Source organism: Peromyscus eremicus, chromosome 20, assembly GCF_949786415.1.
Source record: "Peromyscus eremicus chromosome 20, PerEre_H2_v1, whole genome shotgun sequence".
NCBI lineage: Eukaryota > Metazoa > Chordata > Mammalia > Rodentia > Cricetidae > Peromyscus > Peromyscus eremicus.
Genome location: NC_081436.1, coordinates 25,176,050 through 25,195,507, shown reverse-complemented (window position 1 = coordinate 25,195,507; position 19,458 = coordinate 25,176,050). Strand labels below are relative to the sequence as shown.

Here is a 19,458-nt window from a genome sequence, read left to right as displayed (position 1 = left end):
TGATGAGTGGTTATGCACCCTAAAGGTTTAACACAGAGCTTACTGATTCTTTTTCATATACAAAAGTTTGGATTTGTGGTTCTTTTAAAATTACCTTTTGAGATAAGTAATAAAGTAATTGATTCTTTCTTTGTAACTGCGAAATGCAGCCTGTCAGTGGAATATCTTGCTTGCTTACACTCTGTTAATTTATAAGTTGCTTGGGCATGAATGTATGTGGGTTCTTGGGGATAATTTGTTTTTCACCTGTAATACGTAAAATGTTTAATCATGTAAAGGATATGGAAAACATGCTGATTCTTACTTGTATTCATTGTAATCATTCATGTGAACAACATAATGTAACCGTATCGTAATTTCTATATTGTCTGAAAGATTCTGTTGGGGTATAAAAGCTAAAGAGAAAGTATACAGAAGAAAGAGAAGGAAAACATTAGGAATGAGATAATAAGGAAGAATAAAGACAGAGTTAGAAGGAAAACATCAAGAGAGACAGAAGGGACATGTCTGGATAGAGATAAGAAAAGAGAATAGAAAATACAAAAGAAGAATAAAGAAAAGGTCCAAAGAAAACCATCAAGGGAGTGTGTGTCCAAAGCAAAGGATAACCAAGATACAATTCACAACCCCAGAGAACCTAGCAGCAGGAAGCTAGAGAAAAGGCTTGGGAAATAAGGAGAAACTAAAAAAGCCATGTTGTGTCTAAGGCAGGGCACAGACTCCCCATTGCCATTCCCCCTTTGGAGAAGGTCAGCTACTGTCACTGAGAATGTGTTCCAGCACCCTTGGAAATTTCCTCACTTGCTCCAGATTTGGGGCCCAAGTTGGAGCAGCCACTTACCCACTACTGGTGGTTTAGGAGCCATGGGTACCAGGACAGGGATGGGGAGGAAGTGGTCTGCACTTGACTGTGCTGGGGGGAGGTCTTTTGCTCCACCCCTTGGTGTCTCTATAAATACCCTGAGGCAGAGACAGTCAGGGCCCATTGGAATAGGTTCAGGCCCTCTCGAGGCTAGCCTGTATTTTCTGTTTATCTCCACAATCTAAATCCTTCTGTCTAATATTTCCTGCTGCTTGCACTCAAGAAAACTCTGGGGAACTGTGGGGTTGATGGGTAAACGCCCTGTAGATGAAGCAGCTCTGTCATGTGAAACAGACCCATCACACCAGGGGCCCCAAGCATGGGTGACCTTGCTTAGAACAGGCAACTGCCAACCTTCAGTTTGCAAAAACTTGAGAGTTGAATGAATGAGCACTGAGCCGTGAGCACGCTGAGAAGATCATGAAGGCTGAATTCAGATTTAAACACCTGGCTGTTGGTGTTTGGCTTTGCTCAGATATTCTGGAGTTTTGTTCCCACACAGGCTTCAGCCAGCACTGGAAAGCTGGGGAATGCTTGCTAGAGGTGACCCTGACAAGCAGAGTGCATCTGCCCACCCTCTCTACCAGGAAGGATCCTCTGCATTGTGTCCTGGATATCATTAATGGGTCTGGTTGGAGTCCACCACTCCAGTGGGAATAAGTCAGGAGGTTAGTAGCAAAGATATTTAGGAGAGAGGATAAAGCCAAAATGAGAACAGAATTGGAAAACCCTCTTGCAAATCTCTACTACCTAAAGACTCTTTTTTTTTAGGTAGGGGGTGGTGAGACAGGGTCTTACTATGTAGCTTTTTCTGTCTTGGAACTCACTATATAGACTAAGCTGGCCTCAAACTCAGAGATCTACCTGCCTCTGCCTCCCAAATGCTGGGATTACAGACATGTGCTACCATGCCCAGCCCTAAGAAATTCTTTATATTCAAGGGAAGAGCATGCTTTTGTGGGCACCAGACTCTGCCCTTCCCTGTTGTGGGATATTTGTCACTGTGTATTGCTGTGATTGGTGTAATAGAAAGCTGAATGGCTAATAGCTAGGCAGGAGAGTCTAGGCAGGACTTCCTGGCAGAGAGAGAACTCTGGGAGGAAGGAAGGCTGAGTCACCAGCCAGATGCAGAGGAAGCAGAATGGACAGTATGGACTTGAGGTAACAAACCACATGGAAGATCGTAGATTAAAAAAAAATAAGGGTTAATTTAAGTTATAAGAACTAGTTAGGAACAAGCCTAAGCTAAGGACGAGCTTTCATAATTAAGCTTTCATAATGACACAGTCTCTGTGTCATTATTTGTGAGCTGGCAGCACAAACTGGGGGGAGGGGGAGGGGGACAGGAGGGGGAGAACAGGGGAATCCGTGGCTGATATGTAGAACTGAATTGTATTGCAAAATAAAAAAAAAAGTTAGCTTTAATAAAGGTTAAGAATGCTACAACCCACAAAAAAAAAAAAAAAAAAAAAAAAATCCAACTACACTCCCCAGCAGCCTAGTGTTTCCAAAGAGGTTTCAGAACCAAGGAGAGAGATTGTGCTTATCCCCATATCACGGCCGTGAACTGCCAAGGCTGGCTACTTGCCGCTTAAAAACTCTCAACTGCAGAAGTAACCAGGCAGGACACTACTGAAATGGCCAGAAGGGGATTCAGCACAGGTCAGCTGAGAGAAGCCAGCTTGAGAGCAGAGTGCTGCCTTGTGGGACAGGCTGTGCAGGGGTCTCAGCAGCCACCGTGGCCAGCAGAATGACCATCTGCAGGAGGCAAGAAGGTATTTTGTTCCAGCACAGCTAAGTAGGCAGTGTTGGTTCAAACTTCAGGAGTCTGACCCCCAGTGGTTTATTTTAGGCATATTTAAGCACACTGCAATTTGGCGGACTTTCCCGGTGATAATGAACTCAACCCCATATGCACAGTAAAGCTTAAGACATGACTACATCAAAACTCTGTACACGTGACATCTTTCATAAAAATGGGTTCTCTAGATGGACAAATTCACAGTAAGGGTCTGGGGGAGAATCCGGTGTGGTCCTGGCCACAAAGACAGCACAAAAGGTCACCCAGCTATTAACCATGTCTGCTTCCAGCCTTCTGGGTGGATGACAGGTTATGCATCCCTTCCTTTGAAGGAACGACCCTGTTACTGTTCCTGGCTCCCCTGGAGTGCTTCTCTGTGAGCACAAGGGCCTCTGTGCCTCCTGCAGGCTGTGCTCTGCACCTGAACTGAGTTTGCTGTCTCACAGAAGGGGCTGTGGAGCTAGTGGTTAGGTGGCCAGGATGAAGGTGGACCTCCTACAACCACACATCCTGAGCCATGTTCCAGTGTTCTGTTTTCCTTACCTATGATTTGGGGACCTTCAGGCTGTGATGCCCCATTTACTGGTTAATATTCATTGAACTCAAGCCTATGAGCACAAGATGGAAGAGGAAGATGCCCAGAGAGGTGGCCTTATCCACCCCTCACCCCAACCCCTACTCACGAGGAAGCTGTGGCTCTGAGAAGGTGCATCTCCTGACCACAAGATGGCTGCCCTCAACACACCACAAAGTTTCCTGACCTGTGACTCCAACCTGTGTCGCTCCCCAGTACTGCCTGCCGAGTGTCACCGGCATTGCACTGGCCACCACGGGGCACCCTTGTAGCAAGAGTTTTCCTGCCTGGCCCACCTCAGGACAAATCTCTCTCACCTGCCAGACCCACAGCCACTCAGATCCGACCAAGTAAACACAGAGACTTATATTGGTTACAAACTGTATGGCCGTGGCAGGCTTCTTGCTAACTGTTCTTACAGCTTAAATTAATCCATTTCTATAAATCTGTACCTTGCCACATGGCTCGTGGCTTACCGGTACTTTACATGCTGTTTGTCATGGTGGCAGCTGGCAGTGTCTCCCTCATCCAGCTTCCTGTTCTCTCAATTCTCCTCTCTTAGTCCCGCCTATACTTCCTGCCTGGCCACTGGCCAATCAGTGTTTTATTTATTGACCAATCAGAGCAACACACTTGACACACAGACCATCCCACAGCACACCCTAGACCCTGCACCACTGATGTGCCACTCTGCTGTCACCACCACCCTTTTACCACCACCACTCTCATCCCAGGAAGTCACTGGGGCTCCTGCACACCTAGAACTCTCCCTCTGGCCTTCTCCCATCCCTGGCTTGTCAGTTTCCCTGCCGTCTCACTGCTTCTCCTACACCACCCTCTTTATTCAAGCCCCCTAAGTGTTCTTTATTATGAAATCAACTGTTTTGGAGTACTCCCTACTAGTACACTCTCTAGTTCCCTCTGGTTCCTTGTTTCAGGCTCCCATTGCTTTCCCTTTGCTCCATTAGTCTCCTGCATTTATCTTGCAGTGCTCAGGCACAGGAATGATAAACCCTGGCTGGAAAAGTGGCTCAGCAGTTAAGGGTACTGGCTATCCTGCAGAGGACAAGAATTCAGTTCCCAGCACCTATATTAGGCAGCTCACAATCTCCTATAACACCAGCTCCAGAGATCTGGTGCCCTCTCCTGGTCTCTGAGGGAACCTACACCCACATGCTCAGATACACATATACATATAAATAAAAACACATCTGTTGCTCAAATTCTAATAGGTCTTATAATAATAATGATAATAATAATAATAATAATAATAATAATAATAATAACCTAGATCCAAATATTGGAATGAAAGCTGAAAGATCAGAGAAGCAGAGCAAGCCACAGCCACCACCTCTTACCTCACCAACTCCTCAGCCTGAAAGAACTCAGCCAATAGGCCTCTAGCTAAATGAGCTTCCTCAGCCAAAAAGGCTTTAGTTCCTGTCTCCTCACACCTTATATACCTTTCTCCTCCCAACCATCACTTCCTGGGATTAAAGGCATGTGTGTGCATCCCAGTACTGGGATTAAAGGTGTGTGTCACCACTGCTTGGCTGTTTTCTTCCTAGACTGAGTCAATCTCATATAGTCCAGGGTGGCTTTGAACTCACAGAGATCTAAATGGATCTCTGCCTCCTGAGTGCTAGGATTAAAGGTGTGTGCCACCACTGTCTGGCCTCTTTGTTTAATCTAGTTGCTTGTTCTGTTCTTTGATCTTCAGGCAAAGTTTATTGGAGTACACAATATATCACATTTCCTCTTTTCTGTATAAAATAATAAAAGAGAGTTATAACTAATATATAAAAACTATATACAATAAGTACAATAAATACATACAATGTATCCAGTCAAGAATTACATTAACAATGTCCAGTCTATTAACATTTGACAAATTCAGAGAAAATACTCCATTATCTATCCTATTTTGGTGAGTCCAAAATATTGTACCTAAATCACTTTCCTAACTTGTTTTGTTTTGTTTGTTTGTTTGTTTTTTAAGATTTATTTATTTACTTTGTATACAGCATGTATGACCAGAAGAGGGCACCAGATCTCATTATAGATGGTTGTGAGCCACCATGTGGTTGCTGGGAATTGAACTCAGGACCTCTGGAAGAGCAGTCAGTGCTCTTAACCTCTGAGCCATCTCTCCAGCCCCCACTTTCCTAACTTGTATTACCAACCCAAAACTATCTTTTGATGTCTTTCAAACTTACACACTTTACACCTTTTTAATGAGTTTCTTTTCTGAATTTGTTAACAAGGAAAACTATAACTATAACTTCAACTCCCTCAGAGACCCAAGAAGAAAATAATATTAACTGAGAAAGGAGGAAGTGCAAACAAATGACTTCCAAAAAATGTGAGAAATGACAGAAACAGCTGGCTGCCTGGACAGTCACACAAGGTTCCTCTGAAACATTAGATATCCATCTTCAGCCTACAGGCCTAGTATAGCTGATAGACCTTCCTATCTTGTCTTGGCAAGGTGTGGCAGTCCTTTCTTTTATGTCCTGCTTGTTCATTTTGAACAGCATACTGTCAGCAGTTGAGGCAAGGGCATTTTCTAGTCCAAAGGCTAACTTTTACCACAAAGAAAGTAAACTCCATAAGAAGTTTCTTCAGTGCCTATCATCTTCTCTGAAGTAGAATGGTGCTGCCAGGAGCAGACATGTCTCATTGTCATTTAAAAAAAAGAATCTATGTTATTAAAACATTTTAAATGCCATATTCTGTAGATCTCTGAAGTGTTTGAAGATGATCTGTCTATCTAAAATATATTCCTGTTTGACCTTGAGAACATACCTAATATGACTACAAGTTTGATTGTAATGACTATTAACTTGCATTTCTTATATCCTCAATAGTTGGCAATGGTAACTTTCAAGGACTAGCAATTTGTATTACATTATTAAATGAACTGTATAGGTACAATATCTTGAACAAGATTAGAAATACATGTACAGTATTTTCTAACAAAATCAATCTCAAGTTTGTATCAATATACATAACTTGTATACAATATACAAAAATCCAATCCAATGCAAAATATTTAAAATTAATAGTTGTTTTTTTAAAGTAGATTCAATAATCTACCTTTTTATCTTATATCTATATTCCTGTATTTTCTTTTTAGAGTAGATTCAATAATCTACCAATTTATCCTATCATTTCTATCTCTATCTCTCTCTCTTTTTCTCAGAGTAGATTCAATAATCTACCCTTTTTCCTATCATTTCTATATAATACATTTCTATATCATATTCCTCTTTCTTCTTTTAGAGATTGACTATGATCAATAACAATTTTTAACCAACCCCTAAACAAACACAAACATTCATAATCCATTTTGGGGGGAATATGGGCATAGTTTTCTAGGCTACTTCATGCTGATTGGGGGTGCTGGTAGTCTTATGGGGACAAAAAGAAAATTTAGGTCTGGCCCAGGTAGGGTGGAGATTCTGGCAGCATGTATCTTGGGCCTGAGCTGGGGGCTGCAAAGCCACAGGCAAGCAGTTTTTTTGATGAATTCATTCCCCACAAGTTGGATGCCAGATTTTATTTGAATTCTAATAGGTCTTGTAATAATGGCTTTTATAAAAACTCAGAGCCAGATATTGGAGTGAAAGCTGAAAGATCAGAGAAGCAGAGCAAGCCACAGCCACCACCTCTTACCTCACCAACTCCTCAGCCTGAAAGAACTCAGCCAATAGGCCTCTAGCTAAATGAGCTTCCTCAGCCGAAAAGGCTTTAGTTCCTGTCTCCTCACGCCTTATATACCTTTCTCCTCCCAACCATCACTTCCTGGGATTAAAGGCATGTGTGTGCATCCCAGTACTGGGATTAAAGATGTGTGTCACCACTGCTTGGCTCTGTTTTCTCTCCTAGACTGAGTCAATCTCATGTAGTCCAGAGTGGCTTTGAACTCACAGAGATCTAGATGGATCTCTGCCTCCCGAGTGCTAGGATTAAAGGTGTGTGCCACCACAGCCTGGTCTCTATGTTTAATCTAGTGGCTTCTTCTGTTCTCTGATCTTCAGACAAAGTTTATTAGGGAACACAATATATCACCACAGACATCAAAGTTTTTGAAAAGAAGAGATGCACCAGGTGGTGGTGGCACACACCTTTAATCCCGCACTTGGGAGGCAGAGCCAGGCGGATCTCTGTGAGTTCAAGGCCAGCCTGGACTACAGAGTGAGAAGCAGGACAGGCACCAAAACTACACAGAGAAACCCTGTCTCAGGAAAAATAAATAAATAAATAGATAGATAGATAAATAAAAATATTTCACTTATTTCTTAGGGCTGGAGAGATGGCTCAGCAGTTAAGAGCACTGTCTACTCTACCAGAGGTCATGAGTTCAATTCCCAGCCACCACATGGTGGCTCACAACCACCTGTAATGAGATCTGGTGCCCTCTTCTGGCCTGCAAGGACACATGCAGACAGAATACTGTATACATAATAAATAAATAAACCTTAAAAAAAGAAGAAGAGATGCCTAAGTCCTGAACACCATGTTAGAGGGCCTTGATTTCCTCTAACAAAATGCCTCTGTCTCTGTCCCCAGATTTCTTGCTCCTTTGGGGGAGGAAGCATGTTACTGATTTGAGCCTGACTGCAAACTATCATGGATCTGGACGAGCACCTCCAATTTCTCCTCCAGCTCCTGAGCCTGCTGCCTCAACTCCTCAGCCGACTCCGCTTTTGCCCCCTCACGCAATCGCTTGGATTCTTTCACAAGGCTGATCACATCCTCAGTGAGGGACACACCTGTGGTGGCTATATTCATGACCCAGGCTCTTCTGCTCATTGCCAGAGCAGTGCCCCTAAAGGCTTTCTTGACCTGCTCTCCACTTTGGGCAGGGATGCGCCCCATGGTCAAGAGGCGCTTAGCACTGGCTGCTAAGGCAGGGTTGGCTTTGGCGAGCTTGATAGCGTAGATGTTCTGTTGAAGGCATCGCAGGACTCGGTGGCAATTCTCAGACAACTGGCAGACTTGGGGCCCTGAATGGACCACGGCCTCGGCAACCAGCTTCACTTTGTCCATGCTGGTTGACACCAGGTGGCTGGCTCTCGTTCTGGCCGACGACTCATTTGAGTAGTCCACGATACCAGTGGAGACACTCGTCACAGCCGCCGCTGCTCCCAGGCCCATCCCCATTGCCAAGAGCCCCAGACTGGCCCCAGCTGTCACAGGCACCAGAGCGAGGCCAAGGAGGGTCAGGACTCCGGACACAGTGCTGGTGGAGCCGGCCACCACCTTGGAGATGGTGCAGTCCCTGTGCACCTTGTCAATCTTGTCTGCAAGGGCGCGCAGCTTCCTGATCTGCTGCTCCAGCTCCAGTTTCACCTGAGGGAACTTAGCCACAAACCTCTCCACGTCCTGCAGGTCTCGTTGGAGCCTCTCTTGGTCTTCCTGGGCCATGTTTTCTGTGAGGGCATTGAGAGCGTCGCGTAATGTATCTGCATCAGCTCTGTAACGGGCATCAGGGGATGAAGAGAGAGAGAGTTTAGCTGTGGAGTGAGGTCAAGGGTAGCGTGCTTGTCTGATATTCATGGGGACTCGGTTCCATGCCCAGTGGAACAAATAAAACTGATGGTTTGTTATAGACTCCGTAACACATGGCCTGTGCAAATGACTGTGGTGATATATTGTGTCCTCCAATATATTGTGCATCCTAATAAACTTCTCTGGAGTCAGAGGACAGAACAGCCACTAGATAGACATAGAGGCCAGAAAAAGGTGGCACACACAACTTTAATCCTATCACTTGGGAGGCAGAGATCCATCCGGATCTCTGTGAGTTCAAAGCCATACTGGAAACAGCCAGGCATGGTGACTCACGCCTTTAATCCCAGGAAGTGAGCCTTTAATCCCAGGGAGTGATGGCAGAAAGCAGAAAGGTATATAAGGCATGAAAACCAGGAACTAGAGCTGGTTAAGTTTTTAAGCTTTTAGCAGCAGTTCAGCTGAGATTCATTCTGGATAAGGACTCAGAGGCTTCTAGTCTGAGGAAACAGGATCAGCTGAGGAACCGCAAGGTGAGGTGGCTGTGGCTTGTTCTTTTTCTCTGATCTTCCAGCATTCACCCCAATACCTGGCTTCAGGTTTGATTTTATTAATAAGACCTTTTAAGATTCGTGCTACAATTGACAGCATGCTTTCTGTGGCTCCAGAGGGATTTTACAGACATGCAGAATCTTTTGATGGTGAACACTTGGTAATTGTAAATGGTCCTTCATCAATAATAGAAGATAATGAGTAAAAGTCATGTTAAGATGCTCTTCAGGGAACTGGAGAATTGGCAATTAAGAGTGCTTGTTGCATTTGTACAGGACTGGGGTTTGAATCTCAGCACTCATATTGAAAGGTTCTCAATCATCTATAACTCCAAATCTAAGGGATCTGATACCCTCTTGCAGCCTACATGGGTATGTGCATGTACACACATTCATACACACACACACACACATACACACACATACACACACACACATAAATAAATAAAAGGTAAATAAATTTCCAGGTGTGGTGGCACACACCTTTAATCCCAGCACTCAGGAGGTAGAGGCAGGTAGATCTCTGTGAGTTTGAGGCCAGTCTGATCTACATAATGAGTTCTGGGACAGCCAGAGCTATAGAGAGAGATCTTGTCTCAAAAAAAACAAATAAATAAATAATATACTATAATAAATCTTGTTTGTTTACGATGCTCTTGTGGTTAGAGAGATGACTCAGCAGCTAAGAGCACTGTTTGCTCTTCCAGAGGACCCAGGTTTGATTCCCAGCACCCCATGGGGGCACACAATTGCCTGTTCTAGGAGTTCCAATGCCCTCTTCTGGCCTCTGTGGGCATCAGGCACACACACATACATGCAGGCAAAGACATACATATAAAATAGAAATAAGTCTCTTAAAAAAACTTTTAAAAGATGTTCTTTAGGGGCTGGGGATTTTGCAGTAGGTAAAATGCTTGCCAAGCATGCATGAGGCCCTGGGGTCTGGCACTGTATAAAACCAGGCATGCTGTGGTGATATTTTATTTGTGCTGAAATGTGGTGATATTTTATTTGTGCTTTAATAAAGTTTGCCTGGAGATCAGAGGAAATAGCAAGCCATTTTAAGTCAACACAGAAGTCAGGCAGTGGTAGCACATGCCCTTAATCCTATCACTTAGCGGACAGGATCTCTGTGTGTTCAAGGCCACACTAGGGAACAGACCCAAGTGTGGTGACACACGTCTTTAATCCCAGTACCAACCATAGAGACCTGGAGATCTGTACAGACAGACAGTGACAAGGAAGTGAAGTAGCTGGGCTGAGAGCCAATGAGAGGACAGAACAGCAAGGCAATAAAGGTGTGGGTAAGACAGGAAGTAGCTCGCATTTGGAAGCTGCAGAGCTGGTGAGGTAAGGTTAGCTGGTGGCTATCCCTATTTCCCTGATCTCTAAGGCTTTCACCCCTATATTTGGCTCCGTGTTTTTAATTTAATAAGACCATTTAGAAATTCGTCTACGGCATGGTGTCACAAGGTGGTAATTCTAGCACTTGGGAGGTAGAGGCAGGAAGATCAGAAGTTCAAGGTCATCTTTAGTTATGTCTGAGTTTGAGGCCAACGTGGGCTACATCAGACCTTGTCAAAAAAAAAAATGTTCTTAGTGTCAGGCGTTTGATGAAGATGCCTTCTTACTCAAGGGTAACACTGTGGCCATCTGCACATTTGCCGGGGGTGGGGGCAGAGTGGGGGGAGGGGACTCTGCTGATGAACACGGGGAGGCAAGATTGGAGCATAAGTCACCCTAATTCATGGAATGTTTGCTAGTGTGTTGTGAAGTGTTTCCTTTGCCCTCAGCTGCTGAGAACAACCAGTAGACCTGGTCATGTCCTACCTGCCAGGACTGTCTGCAGTTGGCTGGGACTTTGGCAGGAAGCTCATTCAAACTGAGCAACCCTGACTGAATATTCTAAGCGTGAAAGGCTTCAAAACGATGCCACAGTGGAAAGCTCCTCAGCTGACCTCAGGGGATGGGTCGCACTCAAACACCAGAGTGCTAAAAAGAACATAGAAAGTTAAGATGTTTTCTAGGTATAAAAAATATCAGAGTGTGGTTCATGTTGAGACTTGGATCTCATTCCCATGATGCATCATAGTTGAAAATATTTTAAAATTAGAAAAATTCAGGATCCTAACCACTTCTGTTCCCAGGAATGTCCTGTGTAGGGTGCTCAGTCTTAACCATGCAGTATATGGTGGGAGCTTTGGTGTCATTTCTGACCTCTAGGGAATCGGAGACTAAAGGCATTGATCTCCAAGAGAGTGAAAAACCCTGGGTCAGCCTTAAAGGTAGTGTGTGGTCCAGCCTGGCTCTCCAGTTCACCGAGAGACACTGGAACATTCACAAAGCACAATTCCGGGTGTATCTATGAAGATGCTTTGGAGAGAGAATTAGCATGTGAACCAGGGCGCTGGGTGGGGAAGGCGCCACATGGTGGATGGAGGCTGCACATCCATAAGCAGAAAAGGGGAGAAGTGTCTAACAGCAGGTGACCTGGACAACTGGGCCTCAGCCACGAAGTTCTCCCAGGCTCCATCTTCTGTCAGCAGCAGCTTCAGATCTTCCCTCCCCGGCGGCGTGTGCTGGAGGTACTCAGCGGCTTCCTCAATGAAGTTTCTGCTCCCTAGGTGGGAAGGAGAATGAGGTTAGAGGACAGATTGAAGAGCTTGAGTGACCGTAACCACAGAGTCAGCTTCCCAGGCTGTCCTGGTCCCACCTGAGGAAGCAGGATAGGGAGGAGGTGAGTCCTGGCTGGACTCCTCAGGAAGGGATCTGATGTTGGAAGAGTCCTGCAGTCCCCCTTGGGTCTCCCCTTCTCTGTTCTCAACTTCTCTGCACTCAGTAATGGAGGTCTAGGCCGCAAACCAGAAGAAGCCAGAGGAATGTAAGTACCTGGGGAGCCCTCGCAGGCTGATGGCTCCATGGTGTCAACTGCAGGGTCTCTGGTCCAAGCTGCAAGGAGGAGAAACCGGACCGTGTGATGGAGCTGGAACAGCTGCTGAGAAGGCAAGCCACTAGGGACTGTGTCCCTCAGGTCCCTCCACAGCGTCCGGCAAGGATCCGGCTTTAAAAGCGCTTCTCTTCCGTGGGCTCTGCAGAAACCAGCTGGTCATCTGGTTCTAACTGCCCACCCCAAGCCCCCTGCTCCAGACAAGGCAAAGGCCTCCTAATTCGGGAGGGTCAGCTGATGATGAACCTGTGGGAGATAATTGAATTTGTACACAGAAGGCAAGAGGAGGAGGGATGCTCCAAGGGGAGGAACACATATGTGAGCTAATGATAGAGACTAACGTTTATTGTCTGGGACACACAGGGCTCCTTGGACATACACCTCATTAGGTGATTACACATGTGCCATGAGATAAGGAGCACTGTGGCCCTGTCGTAACAGAGAAGGAAGACCACAAGGTTAGCTAACATCCCCAGTCTTCATAACAGTGTTAGAGCTAACTCATGAACCCAAACCATTCTGAGCCATGCCCCACCCTCTGGTAACTAAGCTCAGGTTCCTTAAACATTCAGCAGGATGTCTTCCTATCTATGTGCAGTGTATTGTAAGCAGCTTCCCATCCACAGCAATGCCTGTGCCCCACAGGGTACAAATTCACCAGTGCCCCCTGGGCTCTCCCAAGGCCCCCACACTCCTTGCTTCTGCAGAATCCTCCATCCAAGCAGGCCCTAGAAGCCTGCCACACTCTGTGTCTGTTTCTGTACTTGCTCTGGGCAGCCCAAACCCATCTGTCATCCTCCCTAACCATTGGACTTCATATTATATCCAACCCTTTATGTAAACCATAGTGCAAAGAACATGCCCCTTGAATAGTACTTTGCCTGCATTTCAGAATATTTCCCTAAGTTCTGTCTAGAGGGCTGGCAAGATGGTACAGTAGATAAGGGTACTTGCAGCTAAAGCTGATGACCAGAGTTCAAACCCAGGTCCCACATAGTGAAAAGAGCTGACTCCCACAAGTTGTCCTCTGGCTTCCGTGTGTGTGTGTGTGTGTGTGTGTGTGTGTGTGTGTGTGTGTGTGTGTGAATATATATACATGCACATATATATTTCATATATTAATACATACATACTTGAAAAATAAATCTAGGCTGGTGTGGTGGCCCATGCCTTTAATCCCAGCACTCTAGAGGCAGAGGCAAATGGATCTCTGTAAATTTAAAGCCAGCCTGGTCTACATAGCAAATGCCAGGCCAGCCAGAGCTACACAATGAGACCCTATTTCTAAAAATGAAACCGAAACAAAACAAAAACTAAAAAACAAACAAAAAACACTTAAAAGAGGTAAAAAGACACTGACTTGCTTCCTAGGCAGAAAGCTAAAAGTTAAAAGCAGTAGTTCCATTGCGCTGGGATGGTGCGGTGAGTGCTCAGTAAGAACTGTTCCTTATGGTACTTTCCAGGCACACAGAGGCCTGGCAGAAACGGTGACAGGCCTGCAGATGTCCCACGAGTCACCAGATGAGATGAAATGGCACCTCCCTTCACAGTGCAGCTGTCCCTTTGTTCCTTCATCTTCGGATTTGATCCTGCTCGACTCTACACATACACATGGTACACTGAGGCACGTTTGGTCTAGCACTCCATTATAAGGCTAATTTCCACAGGGTTCACTTAACCAAGACTTGCCTAGCTCCCCCCACCTCTTCAGGGCTCAGTCAAGGCACCTACCAGCCGCCACGACAGAGAACCCTAGTTCCTACAAGAAGCAACCAAATGAGGAGGTTCCAGAGCCCCTAGAATCTCTCAATCTGTCTCAGAAGGTTCGTTAATATTCTCCCCCTTCATAACCAGATAATCTTCTCTGTTCTTCGTTATCATTTTTGTGACTATTCACTCCCCCCAAGGCAGAGAGGTTGATATGCAAGGAAAGTCTCCATTCTCCATTCTCTGGCCCCTCGGTAGCCTTGCACTGACCTGGTCGTGGGCCGCAGCTGGGTGCTAATGTGGGCACGCTGGACCTCTTGAAGGGGCCTGTGGCTCAGTTCATAGGAAAGCTGTTCCAGGAAGGACAGAGGCCACACTGGGGAAGTGGAGCCGGTGGCAGCCCTGCCCTGCTCCTGGCCAGCTGTGTGGCCCTGATAGGAGCCCTCTTTTCCCCCAGCTGGGGCCTGAGCAGTTCAGCAAATCCTCCCCTGGCCAATGAGTTTAGGGCATCCTCCCCGGGCAGGGAAGGGAGGAGTGAAGACAGCTTGCTCTTTCTAAGGAGTCCTTGATGACCTCTCAGGGCCAATTTGAGGCCCTTTCAGTCAGCACACCTGTCCCTGAGCCTGCTGCAGTCCCTCCCTCCCTCCCTCCCTCCCTCCCTCCCTCCCTCCCTCCCTCCCTCCCTCCCTCCCAACCATGCCCTGCTTCCACCATAGACCTTCAAGCTATCCGGCCTCAGTGACCATGACACTTCCATGAGTTTGCTATGGCTGACCCTCCCCTGTGGTGTCTTCCCCATTCTGTTCTCCCTGCTCCCCCCCCCCCGTGTCCCACAGTCCAATGCCTGCTGTCTCCCGTTCCCACTGTAGAGCCTCCAACGCCCCCCCCCCACAGGTGGGCAGTGGCCTCCGGGGGTCAGCAGCAGAGGTGATCTACCCATCAGTTGAAAACAAGCTCTTGGTGGGCAGAGTGGAGACCATCACTGGCCCATTCACTCTGAGACTGAAGCGCCAAGGGTGACCTTTGAAAGCGACGTTAGTGGCACAAACCTAGAATTCCAGCACTCGGGAAGCTGAGATGAAAAGATGAATTTAAAGCCAGACTAGTGGGGAGCTCCAGGCCAGCCTGGGGTTCCTAGAGAGACGCTGTCTCAAAACACAAGAAACCAAACTAAGTTCTAAGTTAGCCTGTGCCTCTTCACATTCAGTCTCTCTCTCCACCACCATGGTCTACCCAGTGATCTTATGGCGACAGTTGGGATGGCTCTGTGGATAATGTTTGGCAATGTGCCCCTCTTGACCCCACACCTGCTGCCCTTGCCTATCCAGACACCCAGGACAGCTTCTGCTTTCTACCTCCGTCACCCACAGACTGACACCAGGAGTCAGGGGAGATGTGGGCCTGTGTGTCCAGCTAACCAGTCCGGACCCTTTGGCAAATCACCTGGAGCCTCAGTTTCCCTCACAGGACCTGAAACAGAATAGATTCTCAAAAGAGGGTTGGATAAGGGCCTTCCAGGCCCCTTGTATCTCAGGAGCCAGACTTTGTCCCCAACAGATGAGCAGGGGTGGAGCCAAGACTCAAACCGATACAGACAGGCATTCTGACACGTGACCTTTGCGAGCTCCGTTTTTGCTTATGGTTATTTGGGGGTCATTTTTTCCTGTAATTACCCTTCCATCAAGTCTTCCTCCTTCACCAGGATTGACATTAATTAACTCAACAGCCAGACAAAACTACCACAAGGTGCAGAGCCAGGTAAATGTCTATATGAGCAGCGAGTCTGCAGTGATGAGGACCCTCTGATCAGAGTGTGGAATAGACCAGAACAGGTCTCTCAAGCAGTCTTGGGTGGAGCAGCCTGGACTAGACAGCAGACTCACTTGGCAAGATAGGGCATAGATGTCTTGAACCCCAGAAACTCCCAGACATCTGAAGATCTGCTACACTACAGCTCAGCGTGACTGGTACCATCCAAAGCAGTCCCCCAGGATGTCTGCCCACAGCATAGGGGTTGGCATCTCAGCCCAAATCTTTGGCAATTACCGCCACCAGTATCCTAACCAAAAGGAAACCACCCTAAAACTGTAGAGCAAGTCAGGCAAAACGCCAGCACCACCTAGTGGAGGGTGCGGGGATCAGCAGCCAAAGCACCTGGCCACCACATGCTGATCTCAGCACACACTGGGGAGAACAAGCTGAACACTATACTGAATACCCCAGACCAGGCACCCACCTCTATGCTGGTCTCACATTCTCTAGAGAATGCAGGGACAGGGACCTTCCAACTGAGCATGTGACACAGGGCTTCTGAAGCACCTAAGAGGTCAGTACAGATAAACCTGGCAGGACTGCTCAACACAGAAAGGGGAACCATATCCCTCACTGACAGCCCTGGATGATGGCCTGGGAATGAAAAGGGAAGCCATTGCTCATTGGCCACCAGTGTCATTCAGAGAACTGTCCTGTCTTTGCTCAGATGGAGCATCGCATCTCCAAATGTGTCAGCTTCAAGGATTAGAACTAAGTATAACGATGAGAGGATCTAAACCATGTGGGGTGGTTTGAAAGAAAATGGCCCCCAAAGGAAGCAGGACTACTAGGAGTAGCAGCACTATTAGTCTTTTTGGAGTAGGTATGGCCTTGTTGGAGGAAGTATGATAATACTGTAGGGGTGAAACTTGAGGTCTCCTGTGCTTAAGGTACACCCAGGGTTACAGTTCACTTCCTGTTCCCTGCATATCAAGATGTAGAGCTCTCAGCTCCTTCTCCAGCAGCATGCCTGCCTGCATGCCACAATGTTTCCCACCATGATGATAATGGACTAAAACTCTGAACTGTAAACCAGCCTCAATTAAATGTTTTCCTTTATAAGAGTTGCCATGGTGATGGTCCTCTTACCGCAAAAGAAACCCTAACTAAGACACCGTGATTACTTTTGTGATGCAATGCAGGTAACACTGCCCTCAGTTTGATGCACATATAATCATCAGGAGCATCAGGCACATTTGCTGAGTGAGCACAACAACTCTGGAATTCTGATTTCAAACAGGATGGGTAACTGACCCAAGAGGCTGGAGTTTGCCTCAAGACTCTACTGAGTGCTGAAGATGTTGCTTTAACCAGAGAGAGGATCCAGCTTCAAGTTCAGCAGATTCCCAAACAGGGGGGGGGGGGAGGCTGGGGAGCCACTCCACTAGGCAGCCCTGCACAATGAGCCCAGGGTGTCACCAAGGAGCGTTGGCTGATGTCACTGTCATGCCACAGCATAGCCTTGAAATGTATAGCCCGTGACTGCTATAACCAGAATGGAGGCTGCTGTGGGATGTTGACAGAGCCTGTAAATTGGGAATCTGGGATTACCTGTGTGGGCCTTAGATCGAATGCCAAATGTCCTTCTAAGAGAGACACACAGAGGAACTAGAGAATTGGTTTAGCAGTTAAAAGCACTGGCTGCTCTTCCACAGGTCCTAAGTTCTAGTCCCAGCAACCACGTGGTGGCTCATAACCATCTATAGTGGGATCTGATGCCCTCTTTTGGAGTAAAGTTGTACATACAGCTAGAGCACTCATACATAAAATAAACCTTTTTAAAAAATGTGTTTTTAAGAGTGAACGCACTGGCTGGCAAGATGGCTCAGTGAGTAAAGGCACTTGGTGCCAATGACCGCCTAAGTTTGACCCCCTGGGACCCTATTTCCTCCAAGGTGTCCTCTGACCTATGTGAACATGAACACACACACACACACCACAAAATCTAATTTTTTTTTTATTTTCCGGGGCTGGAGAGATGGCTCAGTGGGTTAGAGTACTTGTCTTGCACAGGACTGGCTTTCAATTCCTAGCACCCACATGATGGCTCGCAACCACGTGACTCCGGTTGCGGGGAGGGGGGATCTAATGCCCTCTCCTGACAACTGTGGCCACCAAGCACAAGCACAGATGCAGACAAAACACTGATAAAGGCACATAAAAATGTTTTAATCTTTAAAGACAGCTGGAGGAGGCTGTGTTTGGACAAAACACACTGGAGTGATGCCACTACAAGCCATGGAACTCACGGACCCACCAGAATCTCCCTGGAGCTGACACCAGCTTTGAACCTGGCTGTAGCTCTCTGTTGTAAGCTATCTGGCATGTGGTGATGCTATAGTTACCCTAGGAAAGGAAGAACCAGTATGAGCCAGTCTGTGAGGTAGGGCTTCCCACTCGTTTTCCTTGGGAGTGGAATGAAGCATCCACAGGGTTAGAGCAAGGAGTCCTACCTCCATCATCCAGATGCAGAGACACCCCAGCCGGTCCACACCAGGCTCTCCGAGCTTGGCATGCACCTGACTCCCCTGGAGGGCTGGCGGCATCTTGGGTCCAGATTCTCTGAGGCAGCTGGTCTGCAGTAATTGTAAGAATGTACACTCTTACAGGGCTGGAGAGATGGCTCAGAGGTTAAGAGCACTCACTGGCTGCTCTTGCAGAGGACCTGGGTTCAATTCTCAGCAACCATGTGGTGGCTCACGGCTGCCTTTAACTCCAGTTCCAGGGGATCTGACACCCTCTTCTGACCTCCACGGGGACCAGATACACATGTGGCACACACATGCAGACAAAACATTTGTGCAATAAAAAGATATTGTAAAAAAGAACCCTCTAACTCTGGCAGATGCTGTTTCGGCCAGGCTAGGGCTCCACACAGAGCTGCTGGCTATGGCCAGCTCTTACCCAAAAGTTCCCTTCACAAAACAAAAGAAACACTCCACTCAACTACAGTCAAGGGCTGGAGATGATTCAGACCTTGCTAACAAGCACAAGGCCTAGATTCCAAGTCCCATGTGCAAATCAACACAAATACCAAGTAAAAGCGCTAAGCCATGAAGAGCCACACTTAGGAACAAGCAGGTAAACTAAGGAAAACAGCAAAGGCAAGTGTAAAAACCTGTGTGTAAATCTAGCCGGAGCCAGGCTGCAGTGTGGCCTCATTCTCTCCTCTTCCCAGTAGAACCAGAGTCTGATGGAGTCTGTCTCCCAGGCCGCCTGATTTCTCCGTGGGGCTGTGTGGTCTAGGACACATTCCGGACCCTTTCTTCTCTTGTGCTTTCTATCCCGGAGCATGGGGCTCCATCCCCCACTGTTGCTATTGGGATATTTGCCCTGCATACAGCGGCCCCTCCTTGGAGACTTCTGCTCACTCCTCCCCACTTTCTGCCTCTAGAACTGCAGCACCCCACTCCCAATCAGCTCTTCCTTCCTCCTAGGAGAGACAGGTGACCCCAGCATTTGGAGAGGCATACCTGAGTGAATGCCCTGGGCTCATGGCAGCCCAGCCTCTTGGCCTGCATGGAGGCTGGAGGCTCTGGATTTCTCAGGCAGGGAGCCTCTAGTGCCGCCCGAGATGTCTCGGAGCCCCCTCAAACTACAGAATCAAGTGTAGTTTGATTCTCTTGGGTCAGCTGGCCCAGCCCTGCCAGGCCACCTTCTGCTGTGGACAGACACCCAGACACCAAAGAG

At 47.1% G+C, this 19,458-nt stretch overlaps 1 protein-coding gene across 1 annotated transcript; it reads right to left on the bottom strand.

Moving 5' to 3' along the window:
• Nucleotides 1-7,839: 7,839 nt before the first annotated feature.
• On the bottom strand, nucleotides 7,840-12,222 carry LOC131896450 (apolipoprotein L2-like). The gene is made up of 3 exons (XM_059247071.1): nucleotides 12,192-12,222; nucleotides 11,793-11,922; nucleotides 7,840-8,716 (listed from the first exon to the last, which is right to left on the bottom strand). Exons 1-3 carry the CDS (start codon nucleotides 12,220-12,222, stop codon nucleotides 7,840-7,842), a joined length of 1,038 nt encoding a protein of 345 aa, XP_059103054.1.
• Nucleotides 12,223-19,458: the final 7,236 nt, after the last annotated feature.